This window comes from Cornus florida, unplaced genomic scaffold (genome assembly GCF_030987335.1).
Source record: "Cornus florida cultivar Cherokee Brave unplaced genomic scaffold, ASM3098733v1 CherokeeBrave_3.0.0_Hap2_Chr09, whole genome shotgun sequence".
Lineage (NCBI taxonomy): Eukaryota > Viridiplantae > Streptophyta > Magnoliopsida > Cornales > Cornaceae > Cornus > Cornus florida.
The window spans coordinates 12,611,906-12,633,770 of NW_026775579.1; the positions used below are offsets into that span (position 1 = coordinate 12,611,906).

General features: G+C 35.3%; 1 protein-coding gene and 2 non-coding genes across 4 annotated transcripts; all 3 read left to right on the forward strand.

Annotated features, from left to right (window-relative positions):
• The first annotated feature begins 5,587 nt into the window (after window positions 1–5,587).
• On the forward strand, window positions 5,588–18,851 carry LOC132273544 (uncharacterized). 2 transcript variants are annotated; one of them, XM_059774504.1, is made up of 3 exons: window positions 5,588–5,857; window positions 6,414–6,467; window positions 18,427–18,851. In XM_059774504.1, the coding sequence occupies exons 1-3, from the start codon at window positions 5,804–5,806 to the stop codon at window positions 18,679–18,681; spliced, it is 363 nt and encodes a 120-aa protein (XP_059630487.1). In that variant the 5' UTR covers window positions 5,588–5,803; the 3' UTR covers window positions 18,682–18,851. The 2 variants fall into 2 exon arrangements, 1 of the variants encoding a protein (XP_059630487.1); XR_009470138.1 differs by lacking the exons at window positions 5,588–5,857; window positions 6,414–6,467 and adding an exon at window positions 15,079–15,762.
• LOC132275819 (small nucleolar RNA snoR118) lies at window positions 6,366–6,453 on the forward strand. The gene has a single exon (XR_009470765.1). It is a non-coding gene; the product is annotated as a small nucleolar RNA snoR118 (small nucleolar RNA).
• LOC132275820 (small nucleolar RNA snoR118) lies at window positions 10,184–10,268 on the forward strand. Its single transcript, XR_009470766.1, has one exon. It is a non-coding gene; the product is annotated as a small nucleolar RNA snoR118 (small nucleolar RNA).
• Window positions 18,852–21,865: the final 3,014 nt, after the last annotated feature.

Sequence of the window (21,865 nt, forward strand, 5' to 3'; positions counted from 1 at the left end):
CGAATAAGTTTAACTCAAAACTCCCTTTTTCTATCAAAGATTCAATCTTTACACATTAAAATGGTTTAGTGAAATAACAGGTACCTTGATTGAGGTATTTTCATTCAAAGATTCAAGCTTTGATCATTAAAATACTTTTTGGAACGTCAAAGGGAACTCGAATAAGTTTCACTTAAAACTCTCATTTTCAGTCAAAGATTCAATCTTTAGTTATAAAAACACCCTTCGTGACTTCATAGGTAACTCGAACAAGTGAAACTCAAATCTCTCATTTTGTTGCAAAGATTCAATCTTGATACACTAAAAAGTTCCCGTGACATAATAGATACTTTGATTGAGGTATTTTCATTCAACGATTCAATGTTTACTCATTAAAACACTCTTCGTGACGTCAAAGTGATCTCGAATAAGTTGAACTCAAATCTCTCATTTTCTTTCAAAGATTCAACCCTTATACATTAAAATGGTCTAGTGAAATAATAGGAACCTTGATAGAGGTATATTCATTCAAAGATTCAATCTTTGATCATTAAAACACCTTTAGGGACGTCAAAGGGAACTCGAATTAGTTCAACTAAAAACTCTCATTTTCTTTCAAAGATTCAATTTTTATATGTTAATAAGGTCTACTGACATATAGGTACCTTTATTGAGGTTTTTTCATTCGAAGATTCGATTTTTATTCACTAAAACACTCTTCGCAACTCCATACGTCTTGCAAATAAGTAAAACTCAAAACTATCATTTTCTTTCAAAGATTCAATCTTTATACATTAAAAAGGTCTAGCGACTTAATAGGTATCTCGATTCAGGTAATTTCATTCAAAGATTTAAACCTTACTCATTAAAACACTCTTCGTGATGTCAAAAGAATCTTGAATAACTTTAACTCAAAACTCTTATTTTCTATCAAAGATTTTATCTTTATACATTAAAACGGTCTAGTGACATAAAAGGTAGTTTGATTTAGGTATTTTCATTCAAAGATTCAATCTTCACTTATTAAAACACTCTTTGGGTCCTCAAAGGGAACTTGAATATGTTTTACTCAAAATTCTCATTTTCTTTCAAAGATTCAATCTTTATACCTTAAAAATGTCTAGTGACATAATCGGTACCTTGATTGAGGTGATTTTTTTCAAAGATTCAATCTTTGCTCATTAAAACACTCTTCGTGACGTCAAAGGGATCTCGAATAAGTTTAACTCAAAACTCTCATTTTCTTTCAAAGATTTAATCTTTATACATTAAAATTGTCTATTGACATAATAAGTACCTTGATTGAGGTATTTTCATTCAAAGATTCAATCTTTACTCATTAAAACACTCTTCGGGACATTAAAGGGATCTCGAATAAGTTTGACTCAAAACTCTTATTTTCATTCAAAGATTCAATCTTTAGAAATTAAAAAGGTGTAATGACATAATAGGTACCTTTATAGAGGTAGTTTTATTCAAAGATTCAATCTTTAGTCATTAAAACACTCTTTGCGACTTGATAGGTAACTTGAATAAGTTAAACTCAAAACTCTCACTTTCTTTCAAAGATTCAATATTTATACAATAAAAAGGTCTAGTGACCTAATAGGTAACTTTTTTGAGGTATTTTCATTCAAAAATTCAATCTTTAGTTATTAAAATACTCTTCGTGACGTCAATGGGATATCGAATAAGTTTAACTCAAAACTCTAATTTTCTTTTAAAGATATAATTATATACGTTAAAATGGTCGAGTGACATAATAACTACCTTGATTTAGATATTTGCATTCAAAGATTTAATCTTTACTCATTAAAACACTCTTCGGGACGTAAAAGGGAACTCGAATAAATTTAACTCAAAACTCTCATTTTCTTTCAAAGATTCAATCTTTATACATTAATATGGTCTAGTGACATAATTAGCACCTTTGTTAAGGTATTTTCGTTCAAACATTCAGTCTATAGTCTTTAAGACGGTCTTCGCGACTTCATAGGTAACTCGACTAAGTTAAACTCAAAACTTTCATTTTCTTTCAAAGATTCCATCTTTATACAACCACAACAATTTTCCAGAAATTCGTGCAATTCAAGACTACGCATAACCCATCTACGGTTGGTATTACTCATCCACCTAAACTTAGGTGTGGTATGAGCCATTTTCCCTAGGCATGACCTATCAAGGTCTTGACATTACAAGTTTTAGCACATGAAATCAATTCTTTAGCATAGACTATCTTTGGTTGGCATGGACCATCTACCTAACTACGTTAATATAGGGGTGTAGCATGGTCTATCTTCCCTTAGCATAATCTATCTAAATTCATACATAACATGCTTATATCCCATTTCATGAATCAATCTTCATTATCGCATATAAAGATATCAAGAATATAAATATATAATCATGGTTCTAAGATAAGAATTACATGGTGTATATATATTCTGCCTAGATCATAAATCAATTGAATGTAAATACACAAAATTGAAAATATATCATCTTCTTATTCATAAAATTCATCAGATACAATAATATTGCCCAAATTAAAATACAAAGACTACATGACTACTTTGATCAAGGCTACCTTAATCTCCTATGAGGGGATTTAGCTCATCCTTGTGGTGGTTAAAGCTCCGATGGTTGAAGAGGAAGCCTCCATCTTCAGCTCCATAACAGCCACACCCAAGAACACTCAAGAACCCTAGCTATTCCTCATTTTCTCTCTTTAGAAACTTACAAAATTCAAATTCTGAAATGATATATGATATAAGATACAACATTATACATGTGTATATAACCCCCTCTAGCAAAATCAGGTTAAAAAACCATAAATTTCGCGCATTCATGTGGGGAGGAGAGAGAAAAGTAACTGAAATTTCAAATCTGCTCAAAGTTTGCAGGTGTGCATCCGGACGCTGAGTGTCCAGGTGCATGTCATAGCGCTCGCTGGGCGCTTGCTGGCGGGGCTTGTGGCACTGGGCATCCGGAAGCAAATTCTTCTGGCTACTGGAATTTTAACTTTTGTTAAATTGAATTTGTTGTCCTGATTTACAAAGAGCGTCCAGACGCCAGAATTGCACTTAGAGAGTGCGTCCGGACGCTATGCTTTGCCCTTCAAAGTCGACTTCTTCTTTTTTGCTTAACGTCCCGGGCATGACTTCATTCTCAGGTTGAGTATGATCATAGACTTAGGTCCATTTTGCCGGGTTCCATAGCTCGCCAAATACCTTGTTCACTAATAGCCCTTAAAATCCCACTTTTACGCCATTTTAGATATAAGTCCTGAAAATAACAAATAAATACGAAAGTATGTAAAACACACTTTATTAACATGCTAAATAGACTAAACCATGCAGTTAAGGGCTTTTGAATATGTAATATTCGGCGCTTATTAACTTCAGGATCGATCATGGAAATGTATGATCGATCGTGGAACAGGTAGGATCGATCGTGGCACTGTAATTTGGCAATTTCTAGAACTTTTTCCCGTTATATTTGCTTGACTCCAAAAAGACTTTAATGAACTGAATTTAGCGTATTTGAGCCTTATTGACCTGAAATCGACAATAAAACAAATTAAGACTGAAATGGGAAAGTAATGACAGATGAAGGGTTTAATTTACCTAAGATTAGGGCTGAAATGTGCATATTTCATCACTTATCAAGCATGTTCCACATACGTGTATTTTATGCCATTCTTGTGAGGCCAATGAAAACTTAGGTTATCCTCATAATGCACTTTCCTATAGAGTAATTTAGATTACTCACCCTCGCTAATTTAAATGTTTTTCAGGCAAGGAGATTTTCTTTTTGGATGTGCACCATCCTTAGCTCAGATTTGCTCTATATTTTGGATATCTTTTGCTTTATCATCACATGGAAATGTTAGCATGTTGTATGCACCATTTTGGGTTGTAATTGTGTAATGTACTTGGAACGTTACTTAACTTCCTTTTTAATGGCAGGAAATGGATTTGGAACTTATCCTAAATGAGTTCCTTAGTCATTTCCGCCCAAGCACCCTCTTTTGTATCAACTTGAAATGTATGCAATGAGGCTAATGGCCATTTGCTGTCAATGTATATATATTACGGAACCTTATATCAAAATGTTTATTTTTGGCATTCATGCACTTGGGATATCCTTTATGTTCATTTTTCCCTTTTGTAAGATCGGTTTGGGTAGTGCATCTATCCCCATAGACATCAAGGGGTGTCGGTTTCGCAAACCATAGGTTGCAGGCCTTAACAAGCCATTTTGCCTCAAATCGGTCTACGTGTACAGATTTCACGTCGACCGGTATCCCCACAGTTCACTTTTCGCAGGCTGGCAGCCAAACACGTTGACGTGAAGTCTGTACAAGTAGACTAAACCAGTCGACGTGTACAGGTTTCACGTCGACCGATTCTTGCACTTCCTTACTACATGTTTCTTCTTCTCTTATGGCTTGCCTCGATGCACTGTGATGATGTGGTGGTGTTTCATAACCATGAAATGGTGTATTTTGTAATCCTTTTTCATAAGAAATGACCATTTTATCCTTGTTCTTGTTCATGGCTCGTTTCAACCTTAGTTTTCAAATTATCTTCCATTCGAATCTCGTGACTTCAAAAGAGGTCACGTTTAGGTCTTAGAGGTAATATTTATCTCTAGGGACCTCTTTTCATTTCTTCTCTTTTCTTTTCTTGCTTTTGCATTTCGGACTCGATAACGGGTCGGGTTGTGATTTTCTAGTTGATGCACCAGTTCTTAGAATTTGGGGCGTCACACCAGTATTGATGATACCTGAGCGTGGCTTGGGTTATGTGATCTTTTGTGATGCTTCACGTGATGGATTAGGGTGCGTGTTGATGTAGGATGGTAGATGTAACGATCCGAACCCGGGGCTCCGAATCGCTAAATCAGGTCTTTATCCAAACCTGAGTTCGTTTAAGGGCAATACCATCATTTACAATGTCAAAACACTACTAACACATCATACTAATGTTCATAGTAACCCATAGCAACATCAAATGGCTTAGGATTAGCCACAGGAAAAAAGGAAACAAGAAACAGGAAAGTGAGGAACTGGTAGTCCGAAATGGCCCGTGTTTCCTTAAGTTTTACATTAGTTTAAATATCACATACAACTTTGGAATGTACTAGTTGTGTTATTGTTTTGTCCATGCCGATCCAATGATTTTGCGTTAAACATTAAAATCGATCAATAGGTATGTTTAGAGCTCTCTATGACAAAGTACTTCCACAAGTATGAGAATATCAACTAATAATAAAACAAACACAAAGAAGTATGAAAATATCAACTAATAATAAACCAGAGACAAAAATTAGACAATAATTGAAACAATATAAGTACCAGATTATGTATGGATACACTAAATCAACACAATGATAATTCGTGTTTATAAGTGTCAAATAAAACTAAACATTGATTAAACGAGAATTTTTAAAGGAGAAAAATCTAAAAATAGAGCAGAAAAAAATTTCTGAAAAAATTAGAGTTAGGGTTATGTTAATTTTTAGAGGAGGAAAAATTTCAGAAATTAAAACTCTTACTTGAAAAAAGAGTTGCTTTCACCTGAGAAGGAAGAATCGCCATCAAGAGCCTCTCCAAACAGGGTTGTTGAAAAACATAATGAGAAAATATTGTTGTAGTTGTTCTTTAGAGAGAGAAAGCTAGTTAGGAAATCTAATGTTTGTAAAAAAGAAAAAAAATTTCAAACCTTCATGGACCAGCCCAAAGATTCAAATTTGTCAAGGGCACTTTAGACATTCTATTGAATAAAAAAACAGATGTTACGAGTATTTAGGCAATTCATTTCAGATGTCCATAAACCCTGGTATCGCACTTTGTTGGCCGACTCCGCCATCAAACCCAGTACGTTCTTTCACTAGATATTTTCTTTCATACATTTTTTCCTTTCTATCTTCTCTCTATCTGCTACTAGTATATATATATACATGTGTTTTTATATAAATATGTGTGTGTGTGTGTGTGTGTGTGTGTGTGTATATATATTTAAGAGTGAAAAATGTTAAGCATGATCTCTCCATTGATTGCCCGATGATGGTAAATCTCAACATTTTAATGGTTTCTATCTATCCGTAGCCTTTACCACCGCCGCCGCACCACCACCACTACCACCTCCGGGGATGTCAGTGTAATTAACCCTTTATTTAATTATTTTTATGGTGGTGTGTAAAGGCTTTTGATGAATGCATTAGCTTCAAAGTAGTGAGATCTGAGGGTTCTTTCACCAGCCATTTCAATTTTAGAGTTTTTGCATATATCTAGACAAGCCCAAAATTGAACTAACCTTTTGCCAGATCTACATAGAATAAATGTTCTATTATTTTAATAGTTTATGTGCTATTATTGATATGTAGTGAATGATGAAATACGCACTGGGCTTTGAGCAGTTTGTTTTTTGCAGTTATTGATGGAAATACAGCCTAGAAAGCTATATCTGACCCTTTTTAAAACTATTGTAAGTGTTACTAATTCAAGTGTCTGCATATGAATTTGTGGTTGAAGTGTTGATTTTGCAACTTTCAAATGTTCAAATTATGGGTTATGGCACCATTTTTAGGGAAAATATTATAGAAGGCAAATAAATCATGTAGGGGTGGACTGAAAACTGGAGTGTTTTTTCTGCAAACATTTATATGCATTTGAAATGAATTGTTGTTAGGAATTTTCGGTTTTCTTTCATTTATCATTTAGACTTTTTATTTGTCCTTAAAACTTAGTATCAGGATTGAATGGAGCAAATTTGAATTTATCCAACTTTTACAATTCTTTAGGGGCGTGTTTATATGTTATTTTCACTTCTTTAATCTACAATTTTTACATTTTTTTTTTCATCTTGAAACCTTTATCTCGACTGCTCTGGGTCTGCCACATGACTTCTGCTCCCGTGATTTCTCTGCATTGAATTCTCAATTTTTACATGTTATTTTAAACTTGTATGCTCTCTGAGTGAGCCATAACGTGGCACAGATTAGTTGTGCAATTTCAAGCAATCATACTATGTTGGACTTTGCTGTAGTTGTTTTTGTGATGGAAATGATTTCCTTGTGTTTGTGTTGACTGATAGCAAGACTGCATCCACATTCTTCTCCTCTTGAAACTGACTATGACATACCACTTAATCACTGGCTAGTTGGCAGTCTGGTTTAACAGTTACCCGCCTTGATATTATTATTGTCTATTCTGTTCACTTAGTCAATCAGTTTATGTTTGCTCCTCCTTTCTCTCATGTTGCTGTTGTTCTTCACATTCTTCAGTATATCAAGGGCACTTTATTTCATGGTCTCCACTTCTCGGCTCTCTCTTCCCTCACATTTTTGTAGGCTATGATGTTTTGTCTGGTGTTGAATTTGAATATATATATATATATATATATATATATATATATATATATATATATCTATTGGGGTGAATTACTCTGAAGAAAAAAAATTGGTCAACCTCCCATGAGGTTTGGTAGACCTTACCCAGGCCTCCCTTTTTGTTAGTTCAATTAAAAGAATAAAATAAAGTATCAAGAATGCCTTTATCTGTAGCAAAATAACAAAATTAACTTTGTTGACAATATGAAATGACCATTTCAGCCATACTATTTATACACAAATACCATTACAATTTTAACACACAAATCACATATTACTACTATAAATATTTTCTGCTTTTTATTTAAGATGGGGTTAGTGGTAATTTTACGGGTGCCATTAACAAATCTAACGTACTGTAACTCTGACAGTGGTGTCAAAGTAATTCACCCTATATATTACATTTGGCTATTTTGTGCCCATTCTTTCATTTGAAATTTAATTATGTCAAAACGATACCACAATGATGGAGAACACATTGTGTTCAGTAGATGCTCTGTTTTTTTTATTTATTTATTAGAAGCCTCTTCTGTCATTGTTATAATAACATTCTCACCATTGCACCTTTTAGATTTTTAACAAAAACCATACGACTTCAATATTGATGAAGAATGGTAGTAATGAGATGTACTTACCGAAAGAATTAGTATTGTAGCATATTCAGGTAAATCATTTTATGGTAGTATCTGATTATGACTGTGATTTGTGCTTTATTCCGGTAGATTGTCGGTGATGCTTATATGGGTTGGTTACCAAAAACTGCATCCATTTAATCTACATGCTGTGAAATTCTTGTAAGTATTGATGTTTATTAGACCATTTGTTGCCTGATATAAATTGTGTTGTATCCAGTGGTGGATGTATTTCGTATTCGCTTTTATATGTGTGCTTTAAGGTTAGTTTTTTGTCTAGTAATGTTAGTCTTGAATATTTTGTTCTGTTTTGCCATTTGTTTGTCTGCAAATTCTTGCACATTCCTTGACTGTGTTTGAAGATTCTCACTTCATTTTCATGTTCTAATTAGTTCAATATTTAGTACTACAACATTTCTCCCTGCATGAAAGTGCACTTGATGCATTTACGTAAAGCTAGATTCTCTCTCTGCTGTCCTCTTTATCAGTTTTATTTTATTATTTTTTTTGGTTTGTAAAATGTCACTACCCAATCTAAGAGTTCATTGACATCAACTTAATCTCAGTATTCTCCGTAGGAAAAAGGTATAGCACATGCCATCTTTAAGTTGCCCATTGATGGAAAATCTTATAATATTGAATGGTTTCATGGTTTTCATTCATCACTAGCCTTGCCACACTACCATTACCTCCTCCTCCCCCTTTTATGCTACACACATACATGTACGTGTTTTTGGGTAAATTACATTGACCTCCCCTTTAATTTATATATTTATTAGTATTTATTTATGGTGGTGGGCAAGGTTTTTGATGAATGCCATTTGATTTACACCATTGATGATTTGAAGCTATGAGATCTGAGGGCTCCAAGATCATTTCATTTCTAATGTGATTCCTAACATCTAGACCTAAAGCCTCCTAAATGGGGGTGCTACTTTTTGTGCTATTTGGAAAAAATGAAGATGAAGAAGGAATCATTTAGTGTAGATGAATCTTGTAGTTATTAGGTCTGTGCTAATGCCTTGTACGGACAACTTGGTTTGAGTAACCAAAACCCATTGTTTGCCTGTGAATATGTTCAGGCTTTTCTGATTTTTAACATTTGACAATTTATATTTTTTCTTCTGGTCTATTTGTTTGTGTGTACTTAATTCATGTACCATTGAACTTCCCTGGTAGTGTGGATGGGGTTTGTTTAATTGAACTAGTCTAACTTATTGGTATTAATTTCTAAGGACTCAATCTCTGTTACTCTTTATATATTATATATAAAATAAAACAAGACATGTATTTGGATATTTCCCTTCAATTCCACAATATTATATTAGTTCTTAGATATGCATAGTTGAAGGAAATTCTCTGACGAAAAAATGAATTATGGGAGTAGGACTTTATCTATTGATTTGCATTTGCAGATTATTCTATATGTCAAATTTGAATCATAACAAAATGCATCTTTGTTCCAACCACCGTTGATACACCATATAGAGGATGGTTCATGCAATTGAACGGGTATGTTTCTATCAGGATGTTGTTGGCGACTCTAATATGATTCGTGCAATTGATGGTCACCCCTCTTTGACGAGAGGGGCGACTATCAACTAGTGAAAAAAAGAAGAAGTAAGAAGCATAATTGAATATTAATTTGTAAACTTTCATTTAGATATCATGGACACAAGTTGATGTTGATTTATTCTTATTATGGATTCAAACCCAGTACGTACTTTCACTCACCATTTTATTTCATCCAAATTTTCTCTTTATCTACTATATATTTACTTGTGTTCTTATGTATATATATATGTGTGTGTGGAAAAGTTAAGCATACTCTCTGGATTGCCCAATGCTGGTAAATCTCAACATTTCAATGGTTTTTATCCATCAGTAGCCTTTACCACCGCCGCCGCCGCCATTACCACCACCACCGCCACCGCCGCCGTCGCCACCACCACTACCACCTTCGGGATGTCAGTGTCCTTTATCCTTTATTTATTTATTTATTTTCATGGTGGTGTGTAAAGGCTTTTGATAAATGCCATTAGCTTCAAAGCTGTGAGATCTGAGGGTTCTCTCATCATCCATATCAATTTTAGAGTTCTTGTATATTTCTAGACAAGCCCAAAATTACCATTGTGCCAGATGTACATAGAATGAATGTTTTATTATTTGAATAGTTTATGTGCTATTATTGATATGTACTGGGCTGAGTAGTTTGTTTTCTGCAGTTATTGATGGAAATGCAGCCTAGAAAGCTATATCTGACCTTTTTAAAAACTATAATAAGTGTTTCTAATTCAAGTGTCTGCATGTTAATTTGTGGTGAAGTGTTGATTTTGCAACTTTCAAATGTTCGAATTGTGGGTTATGGCACCATTTTTTAGGGAAAATATTATAGAAGGCAAATAAATCATGTAACGGTGGACTGAAATCTTGAAGTGTTTTTTCTGTAGACATCAAATGCATTTGAAATGAATTGCTGTTAAGAATTTTCGGTTTTCTTTCATTTGTCGTCTAGACATTTTACTTGTCCTTCAAACTTAGCATCCGGTTTGAATCGAGCAAATTTGAAATTATCCAACTTTTACAATTCTTTAGGGGTATGTTTGTGTTATTTTCACTTTACATCCTGATATTGATATTGCCTATTCTTTTCACTTAGTCAATCAGTTTCTGTTTGCTCCCCCTTCCTCACATTTTGCTGCTAATCTTCACATTCTTCCTTATGTCAAGGGCACTTTTATTTCATGGTCTCCACTCCTCGACTCTCTCTTCCCTCATATTTTTGTAGGCTAGGCTGTTTTTCCTGTTCTTGGATTTGATTGAATATCTATATATATATATATATATATATATATATATATATATATATATATTAGGGTGAATTACACTGACACCCCTATGAGATTTGCTCTACCTCACCCAAACTTCCCTTGTTGTTAGTTCAATTAAAAGAATAAAATAAAATATCAAATTTAACTTTATTGTCATTATGAAATGACCATTTAAGCTATATTATTTTGTAAACAAATAGCCCTTACAATTTTAACACACAAATCACATATTACTACTATATATATGTGTGTATATTTTCATGCCAACTCCACAACCAACACCATCATGGTTGCTCACTATCGCCACCTCCACTACCACACCACTGCAGGCCCCATTGTCGCCACATCCACCCCCATAACACTGCCCCCCGCTATCTCTCTCTCATCGCAAGCCCTCTCAACCACACAACCCATCCATGCTCTCTTTTCCTCTCTTCAAACAATCCCTCTTTTTCTTGTTTGATTCTCTGGTTTGTAGCACCACAATCCCTTTCTTTGGGATTTTGTTGGATTCTTTGATATGTTTATGTGCGAGTGTATATATGTGTGTGTACTTTTGGATTATGTGGGCATTGTTTGTTCGAATTTTGGGATTTTCAGAATTTCAGTCCAGATGCCGAGTTCGAATTTTGGGATTGTGAGTTCGAGTTTTGGGATTGAGTTTAGAATTAAAATCCTTAGTTTGAATCTTGGAATTTTGGTTTCGTGGGTCTTTTTTGATGTGAGTATTTGTATTGTTAAGAGAGAAACTGATGCCGCCTTACCAAGAGGAGAAGTTCAAATTGTCTTCACTACAAATTTGAAACGAAATAAAAGAATAACGATGCAAGAGAGAAGGAGAAATTGCAAAGAATTGCAAAGCAATTTTTATTTGCTGTAAAAATAATGTCTTCAACTAAAATTGATTGAACCCTAGAAATTACAAGGCTTTATATAGAATTTCTTCCTCCCCAATCTTAGCCTTATATTTGCTAACTACCAAATATAAAATAAAACCAAAATAGGAAAGTTGCTGAAAATTAGAGAACTACTCTAAATGGAAAGCTAATTAAAATCAGAAAACTACTCAAAATAAGGTAACTTTCAAAATATGGAAAGTTTCTGAAAAACACAAATTTCACTTGCAGAAATTTGAAATTAAAGTTTTTGAAAAACAAAAATTCCACTTGCAGAAATTTGAAATTCTGCCTACATCAGAAACTCTCTGTGGGTCTTCTTTGAGTGGGTGTTCTGATTACCAGGAGAGAGAGATCGGGGGGGGGGGGGGGGAACAAATTTGGTATATGAGGTGGTGTTCAGTGGTTGATTTGGTTCCTCAAATACAAGTGGGAGTACTTCAACCAAGGATTAACAAGCTACTTGGAACGTGAGGGTATTTTACACCAGTCATCATGTGTTAGACACCCCCCAACATGAGGTGGCTAAAAGGAAAAATAGGCATTTATTGGAAATAGCTCGTGCTCTCTTGTTCCAAATGAACGTGCCTACAAACTACTGGGGGAAAAGCTGTCCTAACAGCCGCATATCTTATAGACAGGATGCCAACAAAAGTTCTTGAATTCCAGACACCAATCAAAAAGCTCATTGTCTTATTTCCAATTTTCCAAGGAGTTGGCTCTTTATCACCAAAAGTCTTTGGTTGTGTATGTATATGTCCAACAACACTTGTAAAGAAAATTGGATCCTAGAGCTGTCAAGTGTATATTCTTAGGGTACTCCTCCACACAAAAAGGATACAAGTGCTATCATTCCCCTCTACAAGGAAGACATATATCACTATGGATGTGTCATTTGTAGAAAATCAGCTTTACTTTGGGAATTCCTATCTTCAGGGGGAGAATGGTTCAAAAATGGAAGATAGATGGTGGAATTTGGAAAATTCAGATACTATGGATTCTGGAGGGATGGATGGAAAGATTGTTGTAGATAAAAATAACCAAGTTGCTGAAGTTATGGAAGGTGCTGAAGAAAATGACAATGGCCCTAACCTGAGTGTTATTCCTAATTCACTTCTTAGTAAACCAGTTACTGCACCTCCAGATAGTCCTCCTAGTCTCCCCACAAATGAAGAATCAGAAGCCGAGAGACCTCAGACTCCCACTTACAACGTGTACTCTAGGAGGAAAAAGTCCATCATCACCGCACCAGCTCCAATTGTCAGGCTTGAAATAGGTAATGAAAATAATCCTAATTCTGGTTTTAGTTCAGAATTTCATTCTAATAATGACCTCAATATGCCCATTGGTCTTAGAAAAGGGGCTTGAACTTGTATTCGACACCCCATGTCTAACTTTGTATCCATGCAGAGTTTATCACCACAATACGAAACCTTTCTTTCTCAAGTTTTGTCTTAGCAAGTTCCCTTATCTGTCTAAGAGGCTTTAACCTCAAAACCATGGAGGGAGGCCATGAACGAGGAGATGAAAGCGCTGAAAAAAGATCAAACCTGGGAAGTTGTTGATTTATTGGAAGGGAAAAGGATATTGGGCTGCAAATGGATTTTTACTGTCAAATTCAAAGCTGATGGCACTTTGGACAGATACAAAGCGAGGCTAGTGGCCAAAGGGTACACTCAAACGTATAGAATAGACTACCACAAGACGTTTGCACCAATAGTGAAAATGAATGCAATTAGAATTCTTCTATCTCTGGCAACAAATAAGGATTGGCCTCTACATCAGTTTGATGTGAAGAATGCTTTCCTCCATGGAGACTTAGAAGAAGTCTATATGGATATTCCACCGGGGTATGAGCTAAAATCGTGGAATAAAAATCCCTCTATAGCCTTAAACGGTCTCCACGGGTTTGGTTTGGGAAGTTCACTAAATCAATGTTAAAAAGGGGGTACTTTCAAAGTCAAGGTGATCACACCTTATTCATAAAGAGGTCCTCCATTTGAAGAGTCATTGCCTTAATTATACATGTAGACGACATTCTTGTCACGGGTGATGACATTGAAGAAATGATGGCATTGAAGGTTTATTTAGCAAAAGAATTTGAGATCAAAGACTTGGGAAAACTAAGATATTTTCTTGGAATTGAAGTTGCTAGATCTAAGCATGGGATCGTCATTTCTCATCAAAAATACACCTAAGATCTTCTTCAAGAAATAGGTATGCTCGGCTGCAAACCCATTGATACTCCGATCGAACCCAACCACAAGTTAAGAGAAAAAAAGGAAGAAGAAATGGTTGACCGTGGAATGTACCAGAAAATGGTTGAAAAACTGATCTACTTGTCACATACAAGGCCAGACATAGCCTATGCAGTAAGTGTAGTGAGTCAGTTTATGCATGCCCCACTTAGATCACACCTCGATGCAGTTTATAGAATCATCAGATACTTGAAAGGGACATCTAGCAAGGGACTCTTATTTCGGAAAGATAAGGAGCTGAAATTAGAAGCATTTACCGATGCCGATTGGGTTGGATCCATGGTTGATAAGTGGTGAACTACTGGCTACTGTACCTTCTTAGGAGGGAATTCAGTTACTTGGAGAAGTAAGAAACAACCAGTGGTTGCTCGCTCTAGTGTAGAGACAGAATTCAGAGCTATGACTCAAGGGATATGTGAACTAATCTGGCTGTAAATGATACTCTCAGATTTGAGGGTAGAAGTGAAGGACCCGATGATGTTGTCCAGTGATAATAAAGCAGCTATAAATATAGTTCATAATACAGTACATCATGACCAGACCAAACATGCGGAGTGAATAGACATTTCATCAAAAGAAAAATTGGACTCGGGACAAGTTTGCAGTCCATACGTTTCATCCTCTAAACAGATTGCTGATGTGCTCACTAAATGATTATCTAGCACAATTTTTCATCAGATTGTTGACAAGCTTGGGATGCAAAATATCTTTGCACCAGCTTGAGGGGGAGTGTTGGAATAGTTGACTTATTATTCTTTCTATAAATAGGTTGCACATATATGATTGTAATATAGATACTAATTTTTAGCTCTTAATTTAGGAGAGTAAGGAGAGTTGCCTAGTTAAGCCTAACGTAGGTCTACTCTTGTATTTATATATATGTGTAATTCTTCTATAATAAAAGATGTGTGGTTCATTCTTCACAAACTGACAATAACAAAATTAACTTTATTGACAACATGAAATGATCGTTTAAGCCATATTATTTTGTACACAAATACCCTTACAATTTTACTGCACAAATCACAGATTACTACTATATAGTGTGTGTGTATATATATATATATATATGTGTGTGTGTGTATTTTCATGCCAACTCCACAACCAACACCACCATCGGTTCCTCACTATCGTCACCACAACCCCACTGCCGGCCCCATTGTCACCACATCCACCACCACAACACTGCCTACCACAATATTTCTCTCTCTCATCACAGGACCTCTCAATCACACGACCCATCCATACTCTTTTTTCCTCTGCAAACAATCCCTCTTTCTCGCTCGATTCTCTGGTTTGTAGCACCACAATCTGTCGCTTTGGGATTTTGTTGGATCCTTATATATGTACATGTGCGAGTGTGTATATATATGTGCATTTTTGAATTTTGTGGGCATTGTTTATTCGAATTTTGGGATTTTCAGAATCACAATCCAGATGCCAAGTTTGAATTTTGGGATTGTGAGTTCGAGTTTTGAGATTGAGTTCAGAATCAAAACCCTTAGTTTGAATCTTGGAATTTTGGTTTGTGGGTCTGTTTTGATGTGAGTTTTTTGATTATTCGGAGAGAGAGAGAAACTCTCTGTGGGTCTTCTTCGAGTGGGTGTTCTGATTACCAGTAGAGAGAGGGAGGGAGGGGATGGATTTGGTATAGAAGGTGGTGTTCAGTGGTTGATTTGGTTCCTTATTTACAGATGAGATTTGAGTCTTCTTAAGTGACCCTTCACGGTGGCTTCAATGTGGTCAATCAGCTAGGCTCACAAACATACAATATGTAAGATTTATAATTTTAATTAGATTACAAGATAAGCATTGTTATGCAGGAGAATATTGTGTGGTGGAAGTTTTTATCAGAACGTCATGCCACATTTTTCAATGGTTGATTTGGGTTCCTAGATCCTACAAGTGGGTTGCTCACTACTCGTGCATATAGGCTATTATGTATTATGGCATATATATAACTTTAGTAATTCACATTCATATCATAATTAAACTTGTATTTAAGTTTATATGTACACACAAATGTATCGTAAATATATATAATTTGTATTACAATTAAAGAGAGAAAAATAGAGGAGGTGATGGCAGTGGAGAAGAGAGAACACGGGGTGGTGTTGGTTGGTGGTTGAGTGCATAGAGATGGTGCAAGTGGCAAAGGCAAATTTGTCTTTTAAAATTTTGAGTTGCTTAGGTTAGTGTGACTGACACATACTATAGTTTTGTTTAAGATGGGATTAGTTTAGTAATTTTACTGGTGCCATTAACAAATCTAACGTCATGTAACTCTAACAAGGGTGTCGGGGTTATTTTTTCACAAAGTTTAAGCTGTAAGTATAATAGGAAAACGTCAGGGGGTGTCAAAGTAATTTACCCTCTATATTAGATTTGGCTATTTTGTGCCCATTCCTTAATTTGAAGCTAAACTATGTCAAAACGATCCCACACTGATTGAGAACACATTGTGTTCAGCAGATACTCTTTTTTATTTTTTTATTTTTTTTTATTAAAGATAATAAATTAGAAGCCTCTTCTGTCATTGTTATAATAATATTCTCACCATTGCACCCTTTAGATCTTTAAGGAAAACCATATGACTTCAATATTGATGAAGAATGGTAGTAATGAGGTGAGCTTACCGAAAGGATTATTATTGCAACATCTTCATCAGTCATGTAAATAATCTTATTGTAGTATCTGATTATGACTGTTTTTTGTGCTTTATTCCTGCAGAATGTCGGTGATGCTTACATGAGTTGGTTTGCAATAACTGCATCCATTTAACCTCTCTTTTCCTCTAACTTACATGTTGTGAAATTCTTTTAAGCATTGATGTTTGTTAGACCATTTTTTTGCCTCATAAGAATTGTGTGGTATGCAGTGTTGGATGTATTTCATATTCTCTTTTGTATGTGTGTTTTAAGGCTAGTTTTTTGTCTAGTGATTGTCAGTCGTGAAAACTTTGTTCTGTTTTTCCTTTTGCTTGTTTGCAAATTCTTGCACATTCCTTGATTGTGTTTGAAGATTCTCACTTCATTTTCATGTTCCAATTAGTTCAATATTTAGTACTACATACAAGTTTACTGGACATTTCTCCCTGTATGAAAGTGCACTTGATGCATTTACATAAAGCTAGTTTGTCTCTCTGTTGTCCTATTTATCAGTTCTTTTTTTTTTTTTTTTTGGTTTGTAAACTGTCAATACTCAATACCCAATCTATGAGTTCATTTACATCAACTTAATGTCAGTATTCTCCATACGACAAAGGTATAGCACATGCCATCTCTAGGTTGCCCAATGATGGAAAATCTTATAATATTGAATGGTTTCATGGTTTTCATTCATCACTAGCCTTGCAACACTACCATCACCTCCTCCTCCCCCTTTTATGCTTCACACATACACGTGCGTGTTTTGGGTAAACTGACCTCCCCTTTAATTTATATATTTATTAGTATTTATTTATGGTGGTGGGCAAGGCTTTTGATGAATGCCATTATGTTTAAATCATTGATGTATGTTTAAACCGTTGATGATTTGAAGTGAGCTATGAGATCTGAGGGCTCTAAGATCATTTCATTTCTAATGTGATCCTAAAATCTAGACCTAAAGCCTAAAAGGGGGCTCTACTTTTTGTGCTATTTGAAAAAAAAATATAAGATGAAGAAGGAATCAGTTAATGTAGATGGATCTAGTAGTTATTGGGTTTGTGCTAATGCCTCGTATGGTACAACTTTGTCTGTGAGACCGAAACCCATTGTTTGCCTGTGGATATGTTCAGGCTTTTCTGATTTTTAACATTTGACAATTTTATTTTTCTTCTCGTCTATATGTTTGTGGGTAATTAATTCATGTACCATTGACCTTCCCTGGTAGTGTGGATGGGGTTTGTTTAATTGAATTGGTCTAACCTACTGGTACTTCGAAGGACTCAATCTCTATAACTCTCTCTCTATATAATAAAACAAGACATGTATTTTGATATTTTCCTCAATTCCACAATATTGTATTAGTTATTAGATATGAATGAATAGTTGAAGGAAATTCTCTGATGAGAAAATGAATTATGGGAGTGTGACTTTATCTATTGATTTGCATTTGCAGATTATTCTATATGTCAAATTTGAATCATAACAAAATAGGTCTTTGTTCCAACCACCGTTGATCCACCATATAGAGGATGGTTCGTGCAATTGAATAGGTCATGGAAATTTTAAGGACTCAATGTCTATCACTTTGTATATAAATGAATGTATGCGGTTTTCTCATGATGCATTTGCATGTTTGATTGTGTAATGATTTATTTTTTATTTATTTATTTTTGTGCCTAGTTATGATCATTATTGGCTGTGAAAATTTGTCCATTTTGTTTTGGGTGCTTCCCTTTCTTTGAGTCCTGTTCTTGCTTCGTATTGAAATTGGTCTGATAATTGCTTTGCAGTTTATGATTGAAAAGTTCGGTAATATTCGATGGGGACCTATGATGGAAAACTCATACTGTCGAGCGGTTGCTTTGATTTTCATTACGAGCCTCTCCATCATCTTCATTGCCGCTACCACCAGCACCACCATTATTGTTGTGGTTGTTGTTGTTATTATCATTGTTATTGTTTTTGGCGGGGAGAGTCTTTTAATGAAGGTCATAATAACTGTCAATGGATTGTTAACAGTTATGAGATCTGAGGGGCTTATCTAGTGTTGGTTTATGATTCCTCTTTCTGGTTTTTGTTCATTAGGATTGTGCTGTGTCTCTATGGTATATTGATTTGTTAATTGAAGTGTGGATGGGACAGGAATTGTATTCCTCTGATGTGGTATCTGTATCTTTACTTTTGTGGGCTCTATCTGATTCATTTTCTTCCTGCATGTCTTCTTATTTTTATTTTTTCATAATTATTCCTGCATATCTTCCATTTGTGAAAGGTATAGATGATTTGAAGGACAAAGTAAAACAGTTATTAAAACCTGCTTTTGTATATAAAGAGATTACATAATTTATCAGCTGCTCCTTTTTAGTTTTTTAATTTTTTTTTTTTAAAATTTTTATATTCCTTTTCTACATACTCTCTTGAGCAGTTATACCTGCATCTGCACAAAATCTTGTTCTATTATTAGACAAGGATTCCCTTTTAAGGAATTAATGGAATGAATATATTATGAATCTGTTGATAATCAGTAAACTCGTCAATTTGTGCTTGCTTATGAAACTGTTTAACCTCTTTATTGTCACCTGTGTTGGATGTTTGATGCATATTGCTAACCAAAAAGAAAAGCTGCAATTTATATTTACAATTGTATTAGATTTATATTGAGCACTTTATGACTTTCAAAATAAGATTTGATTTCTTTTATATCTGTTTGATATCTTTCTGGTAAGATTTGATTTTTTTCCCTTGATTTCAGTTACGGATTCCTTCACCAAGGAACTTTTTACTAAAACAAATTGCTATCTTCTGGGTGTTTGGATGCTTCTTGTTTTGTTTTCAAGTATTACTTCTTTTATATATTTCCTCTTTATTAATGGTTGAATCTGCCAGAGAAAAATAGAAGAGACAATCTAGGTCAAGTTAGTTGTAAGGAAGAGCCACCCCCTTTTTGGCTCTTGTAGGGAGAAAAAAATTACATTCTTTTTTAAGTTTGTTAGTTTGCCTCCAAATGATGGTTGGTTTGAGGGGTCTTTTCATGTTTAATTACAATTTCATTTATTAATTTATCCATGTGTTGAAACATTTTTAGAATGCTTGAATGCTCTGAATGTTCAACCGCCTTACCCCCCAAACTTCTCTACCTCTTCTACATAATTTGTTTAGCATAAATGAACCCTATTAGAATGTTTATGTATATATATATTTATGTTGGGTCATTATGTAATTACCCAAAGTAGTTAGGATTATTGCGTAATTAAGTAACATTGTGTAATTAGGTTATAACTCTTTTCCTTTATATAAGCCTCATTTTGGCTTAAGGTTAACACACAATACATATAGAATTACTCTCTCTCTCTCTCTCTCTCTCTCTCTCTCATGAATTCGAACATGGTGTTAGAGCAATATGAATTCATAGGTGTGGGAAACGACAATTGTGTTGTTCTTCTATGAGATTGGAATCACGAGTGTGGTGTTGGTATCTCTGCCAGAAGTTTTGGTCGCCGGCAGGTTGAGAGCCTCATTCGTCATTGTCGTCCTCAGATCTGAAGCCTCATTCGTTGTCGTCAGATCTGAAGCCCCTTTGGCTGTTCGTGTTGTTGTCGCTTTGGTTGTCAACGAGCTCGCCGACATCCACCGTCATTATTTGCAGAGGTGAGGCTTCATTGATTCGTCTTTTCTTTTGGTTGGAAATTACAGAGGTTTGGATTCGGTGTGGTGTCGTTGCTTATTGAGTCGGTCGCTACTTGTGATTGGGTTGCTGTCGCCAAGCCGTCGCTGCTGCGTGCTTGCCGACGTCGGTCGGTGAGGTTGTGAGGAACAGCCGTGTTTGGCTACGCGGTTATGCTATTCCAACCCTAGTTTACTAAAACCGGGATAGCAGAGACCTGGTTTTGATCCAGCCCAGATACGACTTGACTGTCCAGATCCGGCCCAATTGCCCAGATCCGGCCAAAATATAGATTTTGCAATTTATTTATTTTTTATTATTATTATTATTATTATTATTATTATTATTATTTTTGCAAGTTCCTTTTTTTGTTATCTTCTCCATGGCTGCCAGTTCAAACCTGTTATCTTCTACCTCCTTCAATCCTCCCATGACTTCAGTCAAACTTAATGGCAAAAATTACATTTTATGGCCAAATAAGTAGCCATTTTCCTAAAAGCCAAAGGCTTTGGCACTCATTTAATTGGTACGGGACATGAAGTAGGTGGCTTATGTGACGGCCCAAGTTTTGTAAACTCGGTGCGTCAGTGATGACCAAAAGATGACCCGATAACGGATCCGAAATGTGGAAGCGAAAGGTGAAACAACGGTCTCTAGAGATAGAATGCGTCTCTAAGACACCAATGTGACCCTCAATGAGGTCATGGAACCCAAAGGAAAACAAATGTGGAAGTGTCGTTTCAAAAACAGACAAAAAGGAACCTAGGGGCAAAAATGTCATTTTGCAAGAAAAATGGATTCAAGTGCTATTGAGCACACCACTGGGAAGACAATGAAAAACTAATCATGATGGACTCAAGAATTTCATTATTCGGATTCCGGATGAAAGAGAAACGACAAAACAAAGAAAAACGAGCAATAAAGCTAAAAGGGTAAACTGGTAATTATCCAAAAATATCTGGGTGCAACCGAGCACACCGTTGGATAGATAATGAAAAATTAATCAATTTTTAAAAAAAAATTCACTTGATTTGTAGTCCGGATGAGGGAGAAAGGTCAAAAACAAAATCGACGTCGCAGCGGCCCGACGAAGGCCGTGACGGCTACAGTGCCGTCAACCCACTACTGCTGCAACTGAGAGTAAAAACGGGTATCTAAACGGACTTTTCTGGAAAAACTTAAAGAAGAAACCTCCCCTAAAATCAAGTTTCCTACCCCGTTCACGGAAGAAAATAAAAAAAAAAATGCATTCTAAAATGCCTAAAATGCCCGCAAGAAAAATCAGGTCAAGAGGAAAAAAAATAATCCGAGCTACTGCCCAAGTTTTAGAAATAAGGCTTCGGGAGGTTTTTAAATTGCCTAAATTGAAAATGCCATCTTAAAATACACCCATAAGACCTCCGGAAGTTTTGGATCAGTCGTGACGATTTTCAAAAAAAAGTCAATGAATAGTACAACTACATTTGTACTAAAAATTTGCAAAACCTGGCAGCAAGGATTTTTCGGAATAATATTGATTTTTGAGGGCCAAGATGATATTTTCTGGGAAAACACAAAGAAGAAAC